General features: G+C 36.8%; 1 protein-coding gene across 2 annotated transcripts in view; it reads right to left on the bottom strand.

The window, feature by feature from the left end:
• The window catches only part of CARNMT1 (carnosine N-methyltransferase 1), a 43,270-nt gene that overhangs the window by 13,846 nt on the left and 5,214 nt on the right, over positions 1–24,210 (bottom strand). The window contains exons 2-6 of one of the 2 annotated variants that reach the window (XM_027041026.1): positions 21,797–21,876; positions 21,106–21,301; positions 20,111–20,274; positions 2,386–2,526; positions 1,243–1,421 (exon numbers count right to left, since the gene is read on the bottom strand). In XM_027041026.1, coding sequence (XP_026896827.1) covers positions 1,243–1,421; positions 2,386–2,526; positions 20,111–20,274; positions 21,106–21,301; positions 21,797–21,810 — 694 coding nt within the window. In that variant the 5' untranslated portion in view covers positions 21,811–21,876. The remainder of the gene's footprint in view (positions 1–1,242; positions 1,422–2,385; positions 2,527–20,110; positions 20,275–21,105; positions 21,302–21,796; positions 21,877–24,210) is intronic. The other variant, XM_027041025.2, reaches the window with a different exon arrangement.

The following is a 24,210-nucleotide window of genomic DNA, read 5'->3' as shown; positions in this document are numbered from 1 at the left end:
TCTCTATCCCCAGCACCCAACATCTTCCATCTCATTCTTTCCACCTTCAAAGTACAGGTTTTCCCAATGTCAGAGTTCAGGGAAAAAGAAACAAAAACCTACCTCAATCCCTCTAATGGCTTCCCACCTCTCTGAGTACAATCAAACCCTCCCCAACCTGGCCTCCCACCGCAGTGCCCACTGCCCACTACACCCCAGCCCGAGTGGCCGCTCACTCTTCCTTGAGCAGAACAAGCGCCCTCCCCACCGCGAATCCTCCTTCTCTCGCCATTCTTTCTCTCTGCAACATTCCCCCCCAAGTATCTAATGGCTTGCCTCTTCACTTTTTCGAGGTTCTCTGCTCAACATTTTTTTTAAAGTTTGGCTTGGAAAGGACTTCCCTGAGCACTCGATGAACAGCAGCCCCTCCCCTGCCACTCTATATCCTTGTCACCCTGCCTTAGTATTCTTCCTCACAATGTTCATGTCACTGCCCCTCACTCCCTATCAGAATAGAAACCTCTGTACAGGGACTGTGCTTTGCTCACTGCTGTCTTTCCAATGCCTACAACACACCTGGGACTTAGCAGGTGCTCAGAAAAGTACCTGTTGAATTAATGACCTTACCGACCTCTCAGCATTCTACTTTTCCTCTTGCTTTTACTGCCAATCCACTTCCCCTTGACCCTCTCTCCATTACCGTCTCCTTTTCTCTAATGATGGCTCAAACTTCGACAGTTTGCCCAGGTGAAGTCCAAACTTCATAACCTGATTATAAAGGTCTTCCACAATCTGGAACCAACCTACTTTTCTAGCCACATCCACCATTAAACTCCCAAACCAACCTCTCTTTTCCTTCCAGTCAGGCTGTGTCACCATCTCCGATGACCTTATTCATTCATCTCTTTGCACTACCTCTCTCTCCCTATTCTTGAAGTCACAGCCTTCTCTCTACAAAGAACTTCTTTCCCACACTCATCTACTTTTAGCTTTACTGTACTCATTACTCACTGAAATTTGTTTACATGTCATCTTATATTAATAGACCCAACAGAGTCTACATTTCTGAATTGTGGAATCTTACCCTTCTTTATATTTCCCATCATTACCTTACATACGTCTTGGAATATCCTAAATTGTCACTGAAGTATACCTCACATTCTACTATCAGAGTGAATGACCAAAACTTTGCCTTAGGATAAAATTGGCTCATTAAATTTAGAACAAAGGACAAGACCGTTTAAATGCTTGTTTTGGACTTACTGCATTCTGAGTAAATCTCCTGAAAATCTCCTGCTGTCATCGAAAAGTTAGAACCGGGAGGAAGACTGTGGGGATCAACATCAGGGAAAAAGATGGGTCGAATCTGATCCGCTGACCTCCGGTTATTGCTAAACTGATGAATCCAAGGATAAAGCTTATATTTATTAACTTCAGAACATCTGCAAAATAGGAGCATAAAATTCAGTGTTAACTAAAGACTTCACCAAAAAAATCTACTTTAAACACTAAAATATAATCTGATTGAAGGTTTACTTATAAAACTCATTAATACTTAAAAGTGCTACCACTATACCCCTCCCCAATTATCTGAAAATGCACATACACATGTAGATGAGCAACCAATCATGAATTAAAAGACAGGAAAAAAATTAAAGTAAATTCAGAAATATAAATGTGTCGTTCACTCACATTTTAAAAAATGTGTTTCCAAACTTCAGACTCAAGTAAAAACACAGTCCACTATTTTCTCAAAAAAGTGGTATGGGTTTCGTTTGCTACTCAACTATTCTAATTGTCTCCTTTTAACCTTCTCACCCCTCCCTAACCCATACTGCCACCAAGAAAACATTGTATTTAATTTAAACAAGGCAGCTAGTTCTTTTTTCCCAATGCACCTCTTCTGGCTTTAAAAATAACAATCCTTTTCCACTATTTTCTAAAAGAGGCCACAGAAATTCTGAGACATGTTTCCAACTCAGTCATATGAGCATACTTGGCCACTTTATAAGAATCTGATGGAGGGAAGAAGTTACGACTGCTACACCGAACTCTGATTCCATTAAAGAAACCAATGGGTGGAGAAGTTTAGGGAACAGAGAGAAAACACTCCTTCCCGGATCATACATACAGTCTTGCAATTCTGCACAGGAAGCATTTCTGTTTTGTGGGATATCTCATCATTTTCTAAAAAGTCACTTATCCATCCTGTTTCAACATTCTGCTAACTAGGAACTGATTAAAAGTGGTATTTTGTATAAGCAACTTGATGTTAATATAAGAAACAATTATGACACATATAATAAAACACTATGTATTTATCTGCAAATTCAGAATTGCTCAAAAATAGGTAAGTCAATCTGATTCTGAGAAAATACTATTTCTAGCAAAAAGTAAATTAAATACCTGTTGAGTACAAAGTTGGAAGAAAAGAGCATAAAAAAACTCCATTCATTTCCTTGACAAGCATAACCTAGCATAGCTATCTCCCAGGCCAGTCTTCCTAGTCCAGCACCAGGTACCAGAATATTTACTTTAGAAGGATCCCTGAAATGAAATAAGGCAATTATGTCCAACCCCTCAAAGGAAAAAAAAAAAAAAAAAAAGACAAAATCCACATTAACTAAAAACTTAGATATTCAGTAAGTTCACTCAAGACTCTGACTTCTTAAAATTGAGAAGTACTTCTAAACATAAATGAAAAATAAGAGTATGAGGAATTATCACATGTGCAGATATCGGATGAAGGTTTCATGCTCTAAATATTTTTCAGGAAAAAAAGGAGTCACCTTATATCTAAACTTACAAAGACACTCATATTCCCCAGTAGCTGTCACTTGAACAACTACCTCAAGAAGACAAATTATACCCAGGGAAGGGATCCCGATACACACAAAGACTGAACAAAATTATTTTATCATGGAACAGTAAAACAAAACATTATTTCTAAAGTCTGTAGCAAATACAATGGTTTGTGTGACTAAGATAAAATGTATGTAGATTTTAACGTGTTAGGTGTATCTGTAAGAGTCTACAGATTTTGCCGGCACAAGAACCTGGAGGGAGGGTGTCCTCATGGGCGAAGTGAGGAAGCACCTGCTAACTGAGCACAGATAGTGGCAAGCAGGTCACACCAAACCACTGGCTCTCCACCGATTAGCATCACACTACAGTCACAACTTCTCTTCACGTAAGACCCACCATCCACTTTCAAATGGCTAACAGCCTTAGCAAAGCAAGGGACTTTCTCAGAAATTCCAGTCAAATAGAACTCTAGGGGAACTAAAATGGCATTCTTATAGAAATCAGCTGCCATCACGTCAATTAAGAAGGAATTTCATTATTATCTGCATTCTCCAAATTTAGCTCATAAATCAAATCTAGGGGCGCCAGGGTGGCTCAGGGGGTTAAGCATCTGAGCCTGGAGCCTGCTTCGGATTCTGTGTCTCCCTCTTCTCTCTGCCCCTACGCCACTCATGCTCAGTCTCTCTCAAAAATAAATGAACATTAAAAAATTTCATAAAAAAAAAAAACAAATCCAATTTCCAAATCTACTCCCATGTAGAACTCTTTTTTAAATCTTTATACCACATGGTCTTTAAGTTTGGTGTGTGCCACCAAATAGCAACAGGTCTTTTCACTAGTGGCCCATATGGTAACCTCAGCATTTCCCATTCTGAAATGAAGAAGAAACAAACAGAACCATGGGGCTTTTGACAATTCAGTCTATAAATATAGTAGTGTGGGAATTTGTCCACGGTCATCCAGTCTGAAACATATTACATATGTATTTGCATAAAAACCTTAACAAAGTCTCTTTAGTTTCACTGTTTAATTTTATATATACAATAAGGCACAACCAAGATTTGTTAAAAATCATTTCTGACAAGTAGGCTTATTCTGATATAGACATTCTTTAACATTTGATATGAGCAAACTGATGCCAAGTGGTCATAGAACAGTTTTCACTAAAATAAAATGCTTTCTTATTTCAGATTACACACAATGTCTCTATGTGTGAACACTTTAATATTTTTTCTTTTTGTTTTGTTTTTAGAGAGATAGAGAATGCAAGTGGGAGAGAAGGGCAGAGGGAGGGAGAGAGAGAGAGAGACTGACCCAAGCAGGCTCCATGCTCAGCACGGAGCCTGATGTGCAGCTCAATCCCATGGTCCTGGGATTGTGACCTGAACTGAAATCAAGAATCATACGCTTAACTAATTGACCCTCCCAGGCACCCCAACACTTTAATTTTTAATTGACTTTATAGATTAAACTTTAAATTTTTTTTAAATTTTTAAGTAATCTGTACATCCAACGTGGGGCTCGAACTTACAACCCCAAGATCAAGAGTCAGACGTTCTTCTGACTGAGCCAGCCAGGTGCCTCTGATTACATTTCTTTTTTTTCTTTTTTTAATGTTTATTTATTTTTGAGACAGAGAGAAAGCATGAATGGTGGAGGGTCAGAGAGAGAGGGAGACACAGAATCCAAAGCAGGCTCCGGGCTCCAAGTTGTCAGCACAGAGCCCGACGCGGGGCTCGAACTCACAGACCGTGAGATCATGACCTGAGCCGAAGTCCGATGCTCAACTGACTGACCCAGGAGCCCCTGATTACATTTCTAATGAAGAGAATGGGTAACATCCTCTCGCTTGGTGTAGACCTACCTGCACCAGTATCTAACAAGCATATACATATTTTTAGTATCAGAATTTGTAAAACTACAAGCCATAGAATTCTGTGCTACCCTTTGTTTAAAGGACATGCCACTGTGACACCTCACCCAGGCCTGCCTCTCTCATTTCCACTCCCTATCAGATCCACCAAAACCCTTAGTCTCCCAGAATTACCTCTTTATTTTTCTCAGTTCCTATTTGCCCAATCAAAACATGCATTTTTCCCAAGTGACCGTTCTCACCTTAGATTAAAAAAAAAAAAAAAAAAAAACAAAGTAATGCAACAAAAAGTAAATGATATGGAAGTAAATTCATAGAGTATTTAAACTGTTACAAAAATAATCACTAATAATTTCTGAATGGCTGATGAGCTGAGTAAAATATTACCATGAAGAAATTAGAAATCCTGCTAACCCTAAGGGGCAGTTGTGTTAACAATGGTGCCGGACAATTATTTTGTTAACTTATGGAAAGCTAAACTTTATGACCAAATTCTCCTTACCTAAAAAGGCCTATAGAACTCTCTACCCCCACCTTGTGGCAGAAAGTGCCATATAAAACTACTAAAAAGCTATCAAGCCGTGCAATGCAGACTATATCAAGGCCCCACACTAAGAGCAGAGATCATGATAGATCTATTATATAATATATATTTCTGTGGGTATATAAAAGACACATTAAAATAAATGCCACAGAATTGAAAAAACAGTCAAAAATCAAGCAATGAATGAATGACACGGTGAGAATTTTTCCCTAAATTTTTGTCCTCAGCTAGATTTGTTTTTCATTGGATTATATGAGGGATACTAACAGCATAATGGAAAGTGTCTCTAATTTAATGTGTATGAAACTAAAACATGCTAAAAGGCAGTTTCCGCTAGGACTCCAGGTCAACTCTACAGCATTTCAATGAAGATATTTCTGCGGAAAATAAGAGAACTAGAAGTCTACATACAGACTTTGGGGTGAGGTGACTTTAACCTTGGCTAAAACTTAGAAAACCAGGCATAGAGGCATATTACATGGAGCTCAATAATCAAATGATGCTGCTGGAGATTCTTTGCAAAGAAATGTAAGCTAACAGGTCTACCTACTTACTAAGGTCCGACTATGGAGAAGCAGTATGTTTGCTACCAATGTGGCACCCCTGAGAAGAGCAGGAAAAGTTTCAGCAGTTTACCCCAGACAAGCAAGAATGAAGAGCGTACTCCTGTAAGGACAGGGCAGGGGCCCCTGCGTGTCTACAGAGGCCGTGCATCGTGCCTGTCCCGCGCTCCGTGCTCCAACCATCAGCAGCAGTAATTGCTCTTCTTGAGAGAGGTTTCCTTTATTGCACACAGAATGATTTCTGTGCTGCGGCTGCAGGATTAGCAAGTTCCAAAACACAAAAGACTTTCTCTTGGGTCAACATGCCCCTGGAGGTCAGGAGCGCGCGCAACTGTCAAGCACTTGGGGGTGTTCCGTCCTGCTTGAACGGGAGCAGTTCTCTGTTCAATACAGTAAAAGCCACTAACCACTTGCGACTACTGAACACTTAAAACGTGGCTAGTCCAAGCTGAGAGGTGTTGCAAGTGTGAAACAGATGCCAGATTTCAAAGATCTAGTATAAAAAAGGAATGTAAAGTACCTCATTAATAATCTCACCTACTGATTATATGCTGAAATAATATTTCAGACACACTGGGCTACTAAAGTATATTATTAATTTCACCTGTGACTTTTTATGTGGCTATTACAGAAGTTAAAATAACATATACAGCTTGCATTTTATTTCTATTGACTGGGGCTGATCCACACACAGAAATAGTAAAAACACAATTTTGAGCAAAAGCCAATTGTGAAATGACACCACAAACCATTCTTTGAACTTTTACAATATAAAGAACAATAAAATATATTGTGTATAAAGGTATATGAACATGTAGTTAATGTCGGAAGGCTAGAGTAACAAATTCATATTAGCTATTATCTCTGGAAAGAGATAAGAATATATACTCAGCATGGTTTGCAGGGCACGGTTTCAACTGTGTCTATAATGTTTCTTTTACAAAACATATGCCAAAAAACCCACGCAAATTAAAAAAAAAAAAAAAAAGCCCTGAAGTAAATATGGCAAAATTTAAAGGTCTAACAGAGGTAGGCATTCAAATATTTTTTATTCGAAGTAGAAAATGGGTTAGAAACCACATTAGTGTCTACCCCTTCAAAAATATGATCCCAGTTTACCTCTTCATCCACTCTCAACACAGAACTCCACGTATCAAACAACTCCTCACCAATTCCAGAAAACACCTCCTCCTCACCTTAATCTTCAGAGCTTCAACACACCCACAGAAACTCAGTTTAAATGATCACCTACCTCATTCATCTATGAAGTCGTTCCCAAATATCCCAGGCAAAGCTTGAACTCACTACCCAGTGCTCTCAGCACTTCATACCTCTGTTATAGTTTATATTCCAAGTTCTTCTATGCCCCACAGACCAGTCACCTGTTTCTGTAAATAAGACTTCATTGCAACACAGTCATACACATAGACATATGGTCTGTGGCTGTGTCCCCCAACAACAGAGAAAAGCCTAAAATATTTACTAGCTGGCCCTTTAAGAAGTTTGCCATCCCAACACTACACGTCTGGAACCTCTCTCCTACTCCTACACAGAGCTTCCTTAACCTGTTTTATGACTGAATAAGTATTCTACTACATGACTGTAACATAATGTATCAAAATCTACTAAGGACATTTCCATTCTTTCCCATCTTTTGTTAGCATAATGTTAAAATTAATACCCTTGGCATAAATGATCTTTCACATTCAGGAATAAATATATCTGTAGAAAGCTTCCCCAAAATTGAATTTCAAGAGTCAAAAGATAAACATTAAAATTTTGTTAAATATTACCAAGTTGCCCTCCATAAGATTGTACTGATTTATTCTTCCATAGGCAAGCTATAGGTTTCTTCAGGTCTTCAGTAAGTTGTGTAATTTTTAAACTTTGCATTGTAATAGGTGAAAAATGGCATCTTAGTGTGTTTTTCACATTTGCATATTCTTAGGAGATGGAGTTCCTTGTATTTCGTGTTCTGTGTACTGTCTATTTACACTATTTTTCTACTGGGTTATTAGTATACATTGTTTTCCCACTGAGATATTACTCTAAATTTGTAAGCACTTGAAATCCTGAAGTTTAAGAGCTTGAGATCTTGTTTGAAAGACATCTGAAATATTTGTCTTTGGCCTAAGAGGGCTTTCAGGATGAGGGGTATATCTAAATTTTCAGGCTCTATTCTTGCATTATTTGGCAGTCTACATTTCCTCTATTTTCTCATTTTAAATGGTTTCTTTTAGCTAAAAGAATCCTTTCATAAATTATATAGTTCTTATTTTAATCTAAGTAGAAAAAAATGCTTCTTTAAAGCTCATCCTAATGCCCAACTATATGAGACAAAAATATATTCAACTAGGCAATTGTGTACCTATTATCTCTTCGGAGTGAACTGCAAAGACATGATAGATTTCTCCCACACACAAACAAAATACCACTTCAAATTCTTCTAAACTAGGATGGGCTAATGAAATTAGGACCTAAATATACAGTCTGACAGTTTTCAGAATTCATAAGAGAATACAGTTTCACATGGCTGTGCTTTTTCATCTCAGGACTCAAGACTCTCTTTCCTTAGCAGCTATAAACTTTATAGCATAAAATTCTTAAATTCAAATGATTAAATGATTAGATAGTCACCTGAAAAATTAAAACTCTCCATCCATTCAGTTCAGACCACCAACTGAAATGTTACTGTGCTTATGTTCGTATTTAAGAAAAAGCTTTAAAATTACATTGCTAATTTCAATGAGCAACTGCTCACTAAAGCAGAGTCCAAGTCTATTTAAACCCTAAACAGACTAGAAGCTAGTAATTACTGAAATGGTTGGCATCCGGCACAATTAAACAGCATTTCCTTAATGAACAGAGACCCCAATACACGTGTCAATCTGTGGCTTCAAAGCTGCTTGTGCTTGTAAATTCAGGCATTTAAAAACTCTAAGCAAACAAATAAAAATAAAAACTCTAAACAGAGACAAACTGGACCAACTCATGACAAGTGTGTTTTCATAGGAAAAAAATATTTTAATGATCACAGGCATAGTTAATTCTATGCATATCTAAATGTATTCTCTTTTAGAGACGGCTCAGTTAGAAAAAGCCTCCACTAAAATTTCAGAAAGAAAGAACCCGACACACCAGGGAACAAGGTGGTGAAAAGAGGAGGACTTGGTTTGGTGCTGTCGTTTCTATCTCTGGGGGTGCTGCGCTTTTCGCAGAACTTCCAACAGCGCTATGTTGGGACAGAGCATCGGAGATTCACCACCTCTGTGGTCCGTAGGAGCCACTATGAGGAGGGCCCAGGGAAGAATTTGCCATTTTCAGTGGAAAACAAGTGGTGGTTACTTGTTATGATGACTATGTACTTTGGACCTGGATTTGCTGCACCTTTTTTTTTTTTTTTATAGTAAGACACCAACTGCTTAAGAAATAAGGACGTCTGGGGCGCCTGGGTGGCTTAGTGGGTTAAGAATCCGGCTTTGGCTCAGGTCATGATCTTGCGGTCCGTGAGTTCGAGCCCTGCGTCGGGCTCTGTGCTGACAGCTCAGAGCCCAGAGCCTGTTTCAGATTCTGCGTCTCCCTCTCTCTCTGACCCTCCTCCATTCAAGCTCTGTCTCTCTCTGTCTCAAAAATAAATAAATGTTAAAAAAAAAATGAAAAAAAAAAAGAAATAAGGATGTTTTAATTAATCCATTAAACAGATGTGAAAAGGAGCATTTTAAGAAGTGCAGTCTCTCTGAAAAATGGATCAAACTCTTGAATTCAACATACTCAATGTTTGTAAATAAACTTATGGCATGAATCCTTAATGCCTCTTCTCTGAAACCTGGAATGTAATAATTGTGCTTACTTTTCATTTAGGAAATGTTCCAGAATTTGTTTGGTCAAAATATGTGTGTAATTTAGCCTCTCTTGGTTTTAAATTTTGAGATTTAATTTTTGATTACTAGGTCAGGACCTTGTTAGTAATTTATGTTCTATAAAATGCAAATTTGACTTTGTTGTCCCACAATAATTTTTTTTAATTGAAAAAGAGGAAGAAGTGTACTTTTAGTCTTTACTTTGAGGCAGTAAAATTGTTTTTCTTCATGAGTGATAATTACTTATTCATGAGTAAAACCAATAGTGAGTGGATAGAGTGAAGTACAAGAGCTTTTTTCCCTCCAGACTGGTTATCTAAAACTAAATTTTTTGCCTTGATAAATTTGCTATTGACCAATACTAGTTTTGTTTAGACTGAATAAAAGTAGAATATCTGAAATGAAATGTAAAAAAAAAAAAAAAGAAAGAAAGAACCCAAGCAGACATAAATTCGAGTCAAATCCAGCCTGAAATATGAAGACATCAAATTCCCATGTGCTTGCTGTGGCATAAATAGGGGCCTGGAAGTTTATCCGAGACTCAACGCTGACCAGGACTGAACTAAGAATCAACCTGGATTCTGAAGGGCTGTATTAATGTCCCTTCCAAGGACGAGGGGTTTACTTTTTTATGGCGAAGTTATGACTTTAATACAGATATTGACTTTACTGTTTTATTAGCTTCATGTTTTTAAGGTTCTATGACAGCTCATCTTACCAACTATAAGGAAACCAACCTACATTAAACAAGAAAAACAAATGACATAGGAAAAGATAATGAAAGGTTCTCACCAGGTCCAAGAATGGCACAAAAAAAAGAAGGCTGACAGATACTTTGGCACACTCCATTCAAAGTTTAAATACACCAGTCTACTTTTATAATATTATTTACTTTCAGGGAAGGGAAATGGGTGGCTGGGTAACAGTTATGGGAAAGAGACTTTAAATCCTGTTAAGTTTTTAAATTTTTGAATACTGTGATATGTTTTACCAAATCAAAATCATTTAATTATTATTTTATTTTAAAATAAATGATTACAATCATTAAGAGTTAATCCATCCTTTTCTCACCAGTCCACATTCTATCTTTCAGTAGAAATAGTAATAATAATAGTAGATAGATAACAGCAAAATAATGTTCTGTATTAGTTCACCAGGAAATTTAACAATGGCAAGCCCTATCGTAAAGCTTTTTTTTTTTTACCATTTTATTTATTTTTGACAGAGAGAGAGAGAGAGACAGAGCATGAGCAAGGGAGGGGTAGAGAGAGAAGGAGATACAGAATCTGAAGCCAGCTCCAGGCTCTAAGCTGTCGGCACAGAGCACGACGCGGGGCTCGAACCCGCAAACCATGAGATCATGACCTGAGCCGAAGCTGGAGGCTTAACCAACTGAGCCACCCAGGCGCCTGATAGCTGACATTGTTATACTGACTGGACAGCATGGTAATATACATGATTCATTGATCGTGACTAAATGAGTACGAACAAAGTCATGTCGAAAGTGCTAGAAATGATGCTGACATAAGCATTTGGCATTTAGCTTTCCAAAAATACCCAAAATTTGGTACATTCCAATTATAAAGAGTCTCACTTCATAACCTACTTTTCAAAAACAGAAATAATTTGAATTTTGAGAAATACCTGGATTTTATGTTTATAGAAGCTATTCAGCTATTATGTATTATTTTTAGAGCAGAGCACTGAATATATACACTGACAGCACCAACTAGAAACTATGAGTATAACATCCTACAATATGATCTACAATATATCAATGTTTATAAAAGTCCATAAAATTGAAAACACTTGTTTATGAAAAATAAGGAAATGAGAGATTATATAATAATTCTTTTTTAAGTCTACTTATTTTGAGAGAGAGAGAGAGAATGCATGTGGGAGAGGCAGAGAGACAGAGGGAGAGAGAGAGAATCCCAAGCAGGATCTGTACTATCAGCATGAAGCCTGATGCAGGGCTCAAACTCATGAACTGCAAGATCATGACCTGAGCTGAAATCAAGAGTTGGATGCTTAACTGACTGTTATCCTAATGTAGGATAAGAAAATCTGTAGCATGTATTAAAGTAAACAAAGATAGCCTTTAACAACTGTGTGATTTTTAGCTATTTATTCCAACTTGAGCCCTCAGTTTTCAAAACAAACGTTATTGAGGAAGAAGACTTCATATCTTAAAGAAAAATTAAAAGCATATTTCAACATTGCCACCTCAATATTCCCTAGTCAAAGACGTAAAGATGTCTCCCAATAAAGAAAAGCCATGGACCAGATGGTTTTAGAGGTGAATTCCATTAAATATTTAATGACAAATGAACACCGTTTCCTCTCAAACTCCCAAAAAAGTAAAGAACACTTCCTAACTCATTCTACGACACCAACATTATCTTGATACCAAAATCAGGTAACAACATCACAGGAAAAGAAAATTCACAAGAGTTTTCACAAAAGAAAAAGAGAACAGATCAAGAACACCCTTTTTATAAATGTAAAAATCCTCAACAAAATATTAGCAAATTGAACCCAACAACTATTAAAAGGATTGTTCACCATGAACAAATGCAAATTTATGTCAGGAATGCAAGAGTGGTTCAATATAAGACAATCAGTCAATGTAACATAACATTAATAGAACAAAGGAAAGAGGGAGGATTTTTTCACTTAGCACAGAAGAGGTATTTGATAAAATGCAACACTTTTTCTTGATAAAAACGCTCAGGACGCTAGGAATAGAGAGAAAATTCCTCATAATGATAAGGGGTATTTATGAAAAACCTACAGCTAAAAACATCAAATTCAATAGTGAAAGAAAGACCCGGAACATGATAAGGATGCTCCCTTTTATCACTGCTATTCAATGCTGTACCAGAAGTTCTGGCCGGAGCTATTCAAATAGGAAAGGAAGAGGTAAAAATCCATCTCTACTTGCAGATGTCACGAACCTGTATATTAGAAAATTGCAAAGAATCCACAAGAAAGCTCCTAGAGCTAATAAGTTAAGCAAAGTTGCAGGGTCACACAATCAACACATAAAAATCAGCTGTGTTTCTATACATCAGCAATGAACAATCCAAAAGAAAAAATTAAGAAAGTTAATTCCATTTATAATAATAGCATCCAAAAGAACTAAATACTTAAGGAAGGAATCCAACCAAGGGGGGGAAAAAAAAGACTTGTACACTGAAAACTACAAAACACTGCTGAAAGAAATTAAAGATCTAAATAAATAGAAAGACATCCCGTGTTCATGGATAGGAAGATTTAACACCATTAAGATGTCAATACTATCCAAACCAATCTACATGTTTAACAGTCCCTAAGAAAATTCCAACACCTTTTTTTCACAAGAATGGAAAAGCTGATTCTGAAATTCATATGGAATTGCAAGGGGTCCCAAAAAGCCAAAACTACCTTGAAAAATAATAAACTGAAGGACTTAAGCTTCCTGACTTCAAAATTTACAAAGCTACAGAGATTAAAATACTATGGCATTGACATAAGGTCCAATGTATAGACCCACAGAATAGAAGAGAATAGAGAGCCCAGAAATAAACCCTCACACACACGGTCAATTGATTTTCAACAACAGAACCAAGACAATTGGATGCAGAAAGGATAGTCTTTTAAGAAATGGTGCTGGGAAAACTGGATATCCATATGTAAAAAAAAATGAAGTTAGACCCTTACCTTATAACATATACAAAATGAATTCAAAACGGATCAAAGATCTAAACTTAAGAATTAAAACTATAAAACTCTTAGAAGAAAGTACTGAGGAGGGGCGCCTGGGTGGCTCAATCAGCTGAGCATCCGACTCCTGGTTTCGACTCCGTTCTTGAGTCGGAGCACTGCGTCAGGCTCTGTGCTGACAGGACACAGGACGGAGCCTACTTGGGATTCTATCTCCCATTCTCTCTGCCCCGCCCCTGCTCGTTCTCTCTCTCTCTCTCTCTCAAAATAAATAAATAAACAAACTTAAAAACAAAACAAAAAGAAAGTATTCAGGACACTGGATTTGGCAGTGATTTCATAAACATGACATGAAAAGCACTAGTGCCAAAAGGAAAAAACAGATAAACTGGACTTCACCAAAATTATAAAATTTTGTATGTCAAAGGACATCATAAAGTGCAGAGACAACCTATAGAGTTGGAGAAAATATTTGCAAGTCATAGATCCAACAAGGAAACAATACATGCAGGAAAAAAAAAGGGGGGGGTTAACACATATCACAAAGATCACACAATTTCATCTATGACAAATCATCTTCAACCCAAACATAATAAAGACTATAAAAGCATGAAGAGTCAGTGCTATAAAAAATTAGAAACCCCAAGTATACTGTATCCTCACTGATCAAACTTGGAATACAAAATGTATTAACAAGTCTGCGGACACTAAAAATGTGAGTGAGTAGCATACATGTCAAGCATTTCTAGTAGTTGAAGTATTTGGAATCTGCCTAGCTTTGAAGCCTATGGATAAACTTCTTTCTACAAAAACATGTCATTAGAAAACGTCTTCCTAAATTATATCTGCAGGGCACAATCAGTGAATTATTACCTATATTACTTCTGAATCTTATAGATCGGCTATTTGAACATGTAGAAATAAGCACTGGTCTTTTTTTTTTTTTTTTCCAGGAGCGATAACATGGCTGGAATAATAATTTCAACTGTGCTTCCAACGTTACTCACTTACTGAGCTATATCTGGGTTTCAGACCCAGAACACTATAAATCTGATTGAAGAAATATTTACAGTGAAGTGTCATAACTGTCATCAACAATGGAATAAAAGAATGAAAGCTTTAAGTGACACAGGAATCACAAGTACATAATCAATCTATTATCCCCTCAACTGGATGTTAAGAACACAGCGGGTCAAAAATTTACTGACCACAAGGAGAAATACAGTGGGTGATTTTCATGGTACTGAGCTACAATCTGTATGGCACAGACGTGTAGATATTCAAACAAGGTGGATTAGCTGTCATTACATGTAAAAGGCTGACTAAATAAGAGAGCCTCAATCTTATCTTTGGCAGAGGACAGTTCCAATATACAAATGGCTTCCTGTGGACCTCGTGGGTCATTTACTGCTGAAGAAATAACTATATTTTCATGCTCTGAGAGTCCGAGTGCTTAATATTGCAAACAACTTCCTATCAATTAATTCAGGAAAGATCGTAAAATCAATGTACACGAATCAATGTACAAGAATGAAGTAAAAGGTGAGATGCAGATGAAAACTAAGAAACTATTTCAATCTAGAAATTGACAATGGTTACATTGCCACATTTCTAGATGCAAGGTTTAGACCATTTTTTCTTAAGTGACTGAAGCAGCTAATACATGCAATAATATCAAATATTAAAAACATTTAAGAGATTCAGTCAACCTCCCAAGTTCATAGCTTGCCAGAATAAGGAGAATGCCTCTTTTCTGGTTGTCAATATACTTCAGTTCCTACTGTTCTTTTACATACACCGTCTGGCATTCTATCAAAAAATTATGAGACATGCAAAGCAGCAAGAAAATGTACCCCATCGCTATGAGAGGAAATGATTATCAGAACTGACCCACAAACAGCACATATGTTGGAATTATCAGACAGGGATTTAAAAATAAACATAACAGGAGCGCCGGGTGGCTCAGTTGGTTAAGCATCCAACTTGAGCTCAGGTCACGATCTTGCGGTTCAGGAGTTTGAGCCCCGCATTGGGCTCTGTGCTGATAGCTCAGAGCCTGGAGCCTGCTTTGGATTCTGTGTCTCCCTCTCTCTCTGCCCCTCCCCACTCGCACTGTGTGTGTGTGTGTGCGTGTGTGTGTGAAAAATAAACATTAAAAAAAATAAAAAATTTTAAAACCTAAACATAAAAAATACATTAAAACATCAGGTGGAAAAAGTAGATCACATGCACAAACAGGAAATGTCAGCACAGAGAGAACACACATAGAAAGGTATGTGTATATGGAAGTACTAGAAATTTTTTAAAAATTCTGTATCAGAATTAAAGAAGTCTTTCAATGGGTTTATCAACAGATTGGCATAATAAATAATTCGTGAAATTCAAGTAAGGTCAATAGAAACTACCCAAACTAAAATATAGAAAGAATTAGTGGGAAAAGAGCCATCTGACACGTTACAGACCATGTCAAGCAGTTTCATAAACATACGATTCAGTCCCAGAAGGGAAAGAAATAAGAGCAAACAATTTTTGATTTTTGATTTGGCGATACATATCTACCCAAGCCTCCCAAAGCAAAACAAAGCCCACACTGGATAAATACAAAGAAAACCACATCTAGGCAACTCATCGTCAAACTTCTGACAAACAGAAGTCAGGGGTGGAGTAAGGAGAATGGGGAGTAACCGCTTCATGGGTATGGGATTTATTGTGGGTTGTGGAAATGTTTTCCAACTCTGTAAGAGACAATGGATACACAATACTGTTAATTTACTAACTACCATCAAAGTGTTCACTTTAAAACTGTCACATTTTTTATATGCATTTCACCTCAACTTTTTAAAAGGAGGGGAAAAACACCAATATGTATTTCTCAAAACAAGGTATAAAATGGCCCTTAAACATATGAGACTAGTCAATTTCTTTCATAGCAAGAGAAATGCAAATAAGAAGTAGGCCAAAATACGATTCTCCACCCATCAGATTGGCAAAAGTTTACAAGTTTGGTAATGATTGTGAACACACAGCGTGTGGCAAGGCTGTGAGTAAACTGGCACTTTTGTACATTGCTGACAAGAAGGCGAAACAGTACAGCCCTTATAGGGATATGTGGCAATAACTGTGGCACAGAGCCTAAAGTGCCCCACCTACTGGTGTTCACGCCTTTTTATAATCTGCTCCCTTTAGTGTGTGCAGGGATTTATGACTTGCTTCTTCGAACCAACGGTCACCGTGTGATAACATCACATCATAAAAACTCCACTGAAGGCTTCTAAAGACTCCTTGCCGGCCTGGCGAAGTAAGTGACCAGTTGAGGAAAGCTCACAAGACAAAACTGCTGAGGCAGACTCCCACGGCAGACAACAGGAAGGTAGGGCCCTCAGTCCTGCAACCCCAATGAAATGAATTCTGCCAACAACATGAGTGTGTGTGGAAGCAGATATTTCCACAGTCGAGCCACCAGATTAGAACACAGCCCACCAGACATCCTGACACAACCTTTTAAAGATCCTACACCAAGGACTCAATTAAGCTATGTCCAGACTTCTGACTCCCAGAAACTGTGAAATGATAAATGTGTCTGTTTTAAGCAGTTAAATTTGTGGTAATTTCTTTTACAGCAACAGGCATTTAAACTTGTGGTAATTTCTTTTATAGCAACAGGTAACCAATACACTTATGTCCCACATGCATTTACCTTTCAGATTCAGTAATCCCATGTCTAAGAATTTACACTAAAGATACACTTCCAACAGTACAAAAATACACATGCATATGGTCATTAATTGTAACACTATATAATCTCGACACTCAACGTGGGGCCCAAACTCACAACCCTGAGATCAAGAGTCAATGCTCTACCGACGGAGCCAGCCAGGAGCCCCAACAATTGGCTATTTCTAAGATAAACTGTTAAGTGAAAAAAGCAGAATGCAACATAAAATATACAGGCTGCTACATTTTGTGTTTGAAAAAAGGAGGCAATTTAGAAGAAAACCTGTATCTGCTTACATTCATAGGAAACAAAAAATAAAAACAAGGACAAACAAGAAATCAATGATACTGATTACCTACATGGGGTGTGGGACTGAGAATGAGGATTGAAGAGATGGGCTATCAAAGGAATAGGAAAGGGAATGACACTTTTTCTGATTATCACAAGTTGATAGCTGACAGCTCATGAATCAAAAAAATAAATATATACCAGCAAGGATGGAGAATGGGGGGAGGACAGAACAACCCTAAAAACTGAAAGCAAACAGAAATAAACCATGATGTACTGAATTTCAAATTAAACACACAACCACACTGAGGGTAGGGGGTTGAAAGGAAGTGACTCTGAGTAACCTGTAAAGAATATTTTTGTGAATAACCTTAGTTTAGGGGAAAAAATAATTGCTAGCAAATCCTAAACTCATGTGGGTAGTTTGTTTTTCATAGTGGTATGGAGGTAGCAATTCTGAAAGCCTTATGTGAGTACTGTAGGATTGAGTGAATGAGTAAATGTATTGATGTTGTCAGAAGCCAGGGTTCTTACTGTGGAAAAAGGCAGACAGATATAGGGAACAAGGAGGCCAAGAAGGAAACCTTTGGGGTTAGACTGGAACTGAAGGGATAAGTATGAACTAATGATTTCTAATATGTGTGTGTGTGTTCTATCCACTAAAAGGCTCAAAAGCAGTGACATCTTAGTAACAACAAAAGTGCCTAGGGCCCGATCTTGGTTTCTATACACCATTCCACATTAAAGGAACTGGGTCCTTGGAAAAACATCCAATTCCAAGGCTAAAGCCGGGAAGATACACAATGGGACTAAAGTATTTTACTGTGCCAGAGAAATAAGGAAGCCCTAAAAAACAATTGGGCCATGCTGAAAGGACAAAGGGGCCAACTTGAAGGCACTCCTGCTGGCTAAAGCTGAGGCAATTTGAACAACAACAAACCAACAGTAATGGATCATTACTCACTAAATAAAATAGGAACCATTAGTCCTTTCAGGTAATAGTTTACAGATACAATAGAATGCTGATAATTGTAAAGTTAGAAAATCACCATTCCAGGGTACGTGGGTGGCTCAGTCGGTTGAGCATCCGACTTCAGCTTAGGTCATGATCTCACAGTTTGTGAGTTCGAGCCCCACGTCAGGCTCTGTGCTGACCGTTCAGAGCCTGGAGCCTGCTTCGGATTCTGTGTCTCCCTCTCTCTGCCCCTACCCCACTCATGCTCTGTCTCTCAAAAATGAATAAATGTTAAGAAAAAAAATCTTAAAAAAAAAGAAAATCACCATTCCATAACCATCACAGGATAGATTAGTTCATGCAAAAATCCTCACTGGCTGACAATTCTAAGGCAGAGAAAGTTTGAGGAGGAGCAGGAAATTAACTGCATGGTCTCAAAGTGTCTCCCCAGAAACTGCTTATCAGTTGTAAGAGGAGAAACAGTAACTGAACAGTAGAGAAACTGAATGACATTCTGAATGGGTAATCAAAATTAAAATTATTATTGATGGACTAACAGACATTGCACTACTCCAAATGTGACATCCTAAAAAGAACACATCAATTATGTATCAATTATGTATTATTTTCAAAAGGACATATAATCCAGATTCAATCATGAAGAAACAGATAATCTCAAACTGAGGAACAGTGTATAAAATAACTTCCTTCTTTCTTCACAAATGTCAATGTCATGAAAGAAAAAGAAAGGCCAAGGAACTGTTCCAGATTAAAAACTAAAATATTATAATGAAATGTAATACAATATCCAGGGCTGGATCTAGACTAGAAAGAAATGTTATTAAGAATATTTTCAGGATAATTTATAAAAATTGAATACAGACTGTAGATTAGAAGACAGTATTAAATTTTCCTCCACCTGACAACTGCACTGTATTTACGTATATTCTTGTTCTTCAGAAATTAACTCTGACGTATTAGGAGGTAAACAAAACAAAACAAAACAAAACATAATGTACACACAAATTGATCTCTCAAATGGTTTAAATAGTAGCTGTGCATATATGTGGTTTTAGACATACTTATAAAGCAGGGGAAGGAGGGAGGGAAGTAGGAAGAAATAATGAAGTAAGTGTAAAATGTTAAGAACTGGTGATTAGGGAGAATACGTAAGAAGTGTAAAATGTATGCAACTTATCTCTTATTTTGAAGCTGTTGAGATTCTCAAAATAACACATACACTGGCATTTTTAAAGTACAGTAATTATACTTGCTGCTAGATCTGATTTAGTGCAATACAGGATACAAAGCATGTTCTAGCACAAATTAGCTTTTTAAATATTTTTATAGCTGTGCTTCAAAATTGGTTTCTTGGTAATCTTATGCCTTCTATCTGATCCATTCAGAAATGTTATTCAGAAAAGTGGCCTGCATAGGGTTTTCATGGCACAAAAAAGTGACGAATCTCTGCTCCAAGCTATAAATCCCCTATTTACTTACAAGTTTGTCGTAATAAGGAAAATTAAATTAGTCTGAAGCTTTTTGCTTTGCCATAAGCAAATTATAAAAGGAAAACATCACTGATAATGAACATCTAACCTTACAAATTTCTAGAGTGATTAAGTGCTACAGCAAAGAGTATTGAAAATATTAACCACAGCTTCACACAAAGCATCTAAAAACACACACAAGACCACACATCCATATATGAAAAAATACAGGCACATAGCAACTATAAAAATGAATCAAGACTGTGACATTTCTTACAGAAAAACTTAGTGCTTATCTTTAAAGAAATGGGTTAAAAATTAGATACTATTTACCATCTCTCTTTTGGAAAATTTTTTAAAATTTCTTTAATGATTGGCTGGTAGCAGGCTTCCCTTTCTGCTTTCCCGGTTTCACTCCAGTCTCTCACAAACTGTTTCAGTGTGGATTTTAATTTATCCATGTCAAATGTAGATGCTGGCATAATCTTTCCATTCCCCTGTTTAAAAAACAGAAATCAATTAGCTTCTGACAAAGTAATCAATTTTGGATATGGTCACACAGACATGCTACTCGGGGGCCATATAGATGGTTTAGTGGATAAATCACTAGCCTCTCACCTCAACCGGGATTCAAGTGCAGCTTGAGATCCTAAATGAAAAGAGCTTGGTGGTCTCACTTCTACCCTCAATAGATTAAGGTCCATTAATCATGAAACCACCATATAATTAAGCAGTCTTTACTCAGGAGAGGACCAGAACTGAGCTCCTATGGAGACGGAACATCTCTCTCTAAGAGAGGGAAGAAAGTCCCTCCGGGTCATTGATGGGGCAGCATGGAGAGGCTCACACTGGAGTGGCCCAACTGTATCTATCCTGTGGATACAAAAAGAGGACTTCAGTTTCTATTACTGCCAGTCCCTTGAGATTTAGAAGTGAAAATAATTTCTTAAAGTAAAAGATAAATATCAATAGATACAAGATACTGACAATGAGTTTAGCAAGGGAAATTAATTTTACACGGCTACTAAAGTTTACAAAAATTTAAGTCACTAACTCTACATGCTAGAACAGTCAGAATACTATGTGAAATGTATATCCATATGGCAACAATTATCTTACTATTTTTAGGGAAAAAAATCAGTGAACAAATCCAGTTTCTGGCGTACTATCCTATTAAGCCTAATCAAATGCCTGAACATGTAAGTGAAAACAATCTCTGAGTAGAGCAAATGACTCATGCAAAATATAAAAATGAAATCCAGAAAGATAAAGACCTCAAAAGACAGAGGTTAAACCCTAAAATAAAAATAGAACAAACTTTCACATACATCTTCTCCATATTCTTTATTTTCAAACATATGTATGCAATCATTCACAATGGTCAGTAGTATTTCTTGATTATGATCAATGCATTTCCGAATCTTGTCCAAGTGAAGAAGAAACTGAGGAAGTAGTTTCTGTTGGTTATCTGGAAGTGATCGAAATTGTCTTTCTGTTCGGTTCACTCGCTCATGCATACTGGTGCTAAAACATAAAAGGTGTTTTTTAAATTGGCGAAAGAATTCTCACCAGGGCCAATCTTATTTTAAGGTTGTCTTTCTGTACAATTATTCCTTATAATGTTGGATACTGTCCTGTTATTTACAATCTTTTGGTTTCTTAAAGGATGCCAACTTAGAAATTTTATATTTTCACCTTATTACAAATTCTTTAGACAAACAAAAGACAAAGAGTTTATAAGTAGCAAAGTAAACATCTGCACCATTTGGAGGGGTAAAAGAAAACATGAAGAGGATTAACATACAATGAGTTTATTTTTTAATTTCCAAGCTTAAAATTTTCAGCAAACTAGTTGAATGCTTTAAATCTATCAGAGCAGAATACTGCTCTGAAATTACTTTAGAATACACAAAATGTGTTTTGAAATTAACTAACAGCCAACCAAGCTAAATTTTTAAAAATCACAAAAGATCTTATGCACTACAAAAGTAGTAAACAAAAAAAAAAAATGAAATTTACATGATATTATTCATAATTTGCAATCCAGAAGTTTCCAGATAACTCTAAAGGTCACTTTGGGGATTATCTATTTATAAAATCTGAAAAAAAAAAAAACCATCATTTAAAAAAGTCAAATATTACATTTGCAATGAGTGCCATTTTATATCAATCAGATGGGCAAAATCTAAAAGCCTGACTATAGGAATATATAAATATGTATACATATATATACCGATTGATGGTAGGTGCATAAATTGGTACAACCACTCTGGAAAATAATTTAGCATTTCCCAGTAAATCTTAATACACACACTCCCTATGACATAGCAATTATAGTCCTAGACACATACTCAAGAAACTCTCGCAAATGGGCACCAAGAAACTATCTTCTTAATAGCACTGTTATAAACCACAAACAACCTAAAGGTCCATCACCAGTAAAATGAATGAAGAAAGTACCGTATAATCATACAATGGAAGGTAATTAAATTAATAAACTACAACTAGACACAATAATATGGATAAAACTCACGAATGTAAGTATTTGTCAAAAAAAGCAAGTTGCAGAAAAATGCGTAATGTACAATTCCACCTTTTATAAAAATAAACAATACATTACAGGGACTGAATACAAGTAGAAAAACTATAAGGAAAGCAAGTAAGTGAAAATTCAATAAAGCGATGTTCTTTGAAGGGAAAGGGAAAGGATGTTTTTTGGTTTTTTCTTAACCCAGGTGTTAGATTTCTGGGTATTCACTGTATCGTTCTTTACATTTTATACATCCAAACAAGTCAGTCAATGTTTATGTTTCTTCTAAACACTCTTTGGCATTTACTCCTAAATAAAAATGAAAAGCACTTTTTCATTTGATTGACTAAACCTTTCTATTCATCCAAATAATTCTCATTTTTATGCCACATCACTAATTTCTGAATAGTAATAAAGACGTTCTGAGGAAGCTCTTGACTAAAGCAATAACCTGACCGTGCTTTTAGAAGCTTAATGTGGTGGCTCTGGTAGTTAGGGGCGAGGGGGGAATGGCGAGGTAACGTGAATAGATGAAATTGGCAGTGGCTGCATGCATGTTTGCTTTTTTCCCCCTGGAGACAGTGTAACAGTGAGCTCTGGAGTCAAAACACATGTATGAATTGAAATTCAGGTTATGCCACCTATTTGCTGTGCAACCCTTGGAGAGCTACTTCCTTCCTCTGTGCCCCAATTGTCTCATACACAAAACAAGGTAATACGTAACGATGATGATGATGATGGCGACAGAAGTTGTCATTTATTGAGATTTAATAAAAGCCAGGCCCTACATCAAAAGTCACTAAACATGGATTATTCTGGAAAATCTCCATAAAATTCCATGAGGTGGCTACCGTAATACTCCTCTGCCAACCCAATGGATTTTACTGAAAATGTAACAAAATAATGCACACATATCACTTAGCCCAGGGCCTGAAACACAGCTCAAATATGGTAGGTATATCTAATTTACATAATGAAAATACAAAAATAAAAAAATGTAGAGAAGTAAAAGTCCTCCAGGAAAAAAAGCTACTAATAATTCCTCTTCTAGAGGCAATCACTTCTAACTTTTGACATATTTCTCCTTGTCGTTAAGACAAAGTCACGTAAGTGCTTTTCTAGTCAAAACGTGATACACAGAACAGCAGATCACTTGGAGGTAACTAGAAATGAAGAATCTGACGCCCCACCGAAGACCTACCGAAATGTAATCTGCCTTTTAATGAGATCTCCAAATGATTCACATGTACACCAAGCTTTCAGAAGGACTTGTAACCCTTCATCTTTATCAAAGGAATTTTCCCAGATCAGAAAAAAAGTTCTCTAATGACTACAGCACAAAAAACTATATAATGACTGTTCATTATCCCATCTATGCAACCAAAATTTACATATTTCCCAAACACTGGACATCTAGATACTTTCACTTGTCTATATGATAAACTTTCTGTTCTAAATTGGTCTATATTTTAGGAAAAAAAAAATACTACAAATTCCCAAAAGAAGAATTACCAAGTTAGAAAGAATAAGTAGGGGCCCCTGGGTGATTCAGCCGGTTAAGCATCTGACTCTTGGTTTTGGCTCAGGTCATGATCTCACAGTCTTGTGAGTTGCAGCCCCATATCGGGCTCTGCGATGACAGCTCGGAGTCTGCTTGGGATTCTCTCTCTCCTTCTCTCTCTCTGCCCCTTCCCTGCTCATGCTCTTATCTGTCTCAAAAATCAATAAACTCAAAAAAAGTAAAAAAAAAAAAGAATAAGTATTTTTCAGGTTAACACAAACTGATTTTCAGAAGGACTGCATCAGTTTGCATTCCTATAAAATAGATTATGACGCTAAAGAATAATTAAAAGGGACCATACTGTGTTAGGCAAACAGTGGAGTTGTGAAGGTTTACAGCTCA

This window comes from Acinonyx jubatus, chromosome D4 (assembly GCF_027475565.1).
Source record: "Acinonyx jubatus isolate Ajub_Pintada_27869175 chromosome D4, VMU_Ajub_asm_v1.0, whole genome shotgun sequence".
Lineage (NCBI taxonomy): Eukaryota > Metazoa > Chordata > Mammalia > Carnivora > Felidae > Acinonyx > Acinonyx jubatus.
This window is presented reverse-complemented; position numbering and strand designations above follow the sequence as displayed.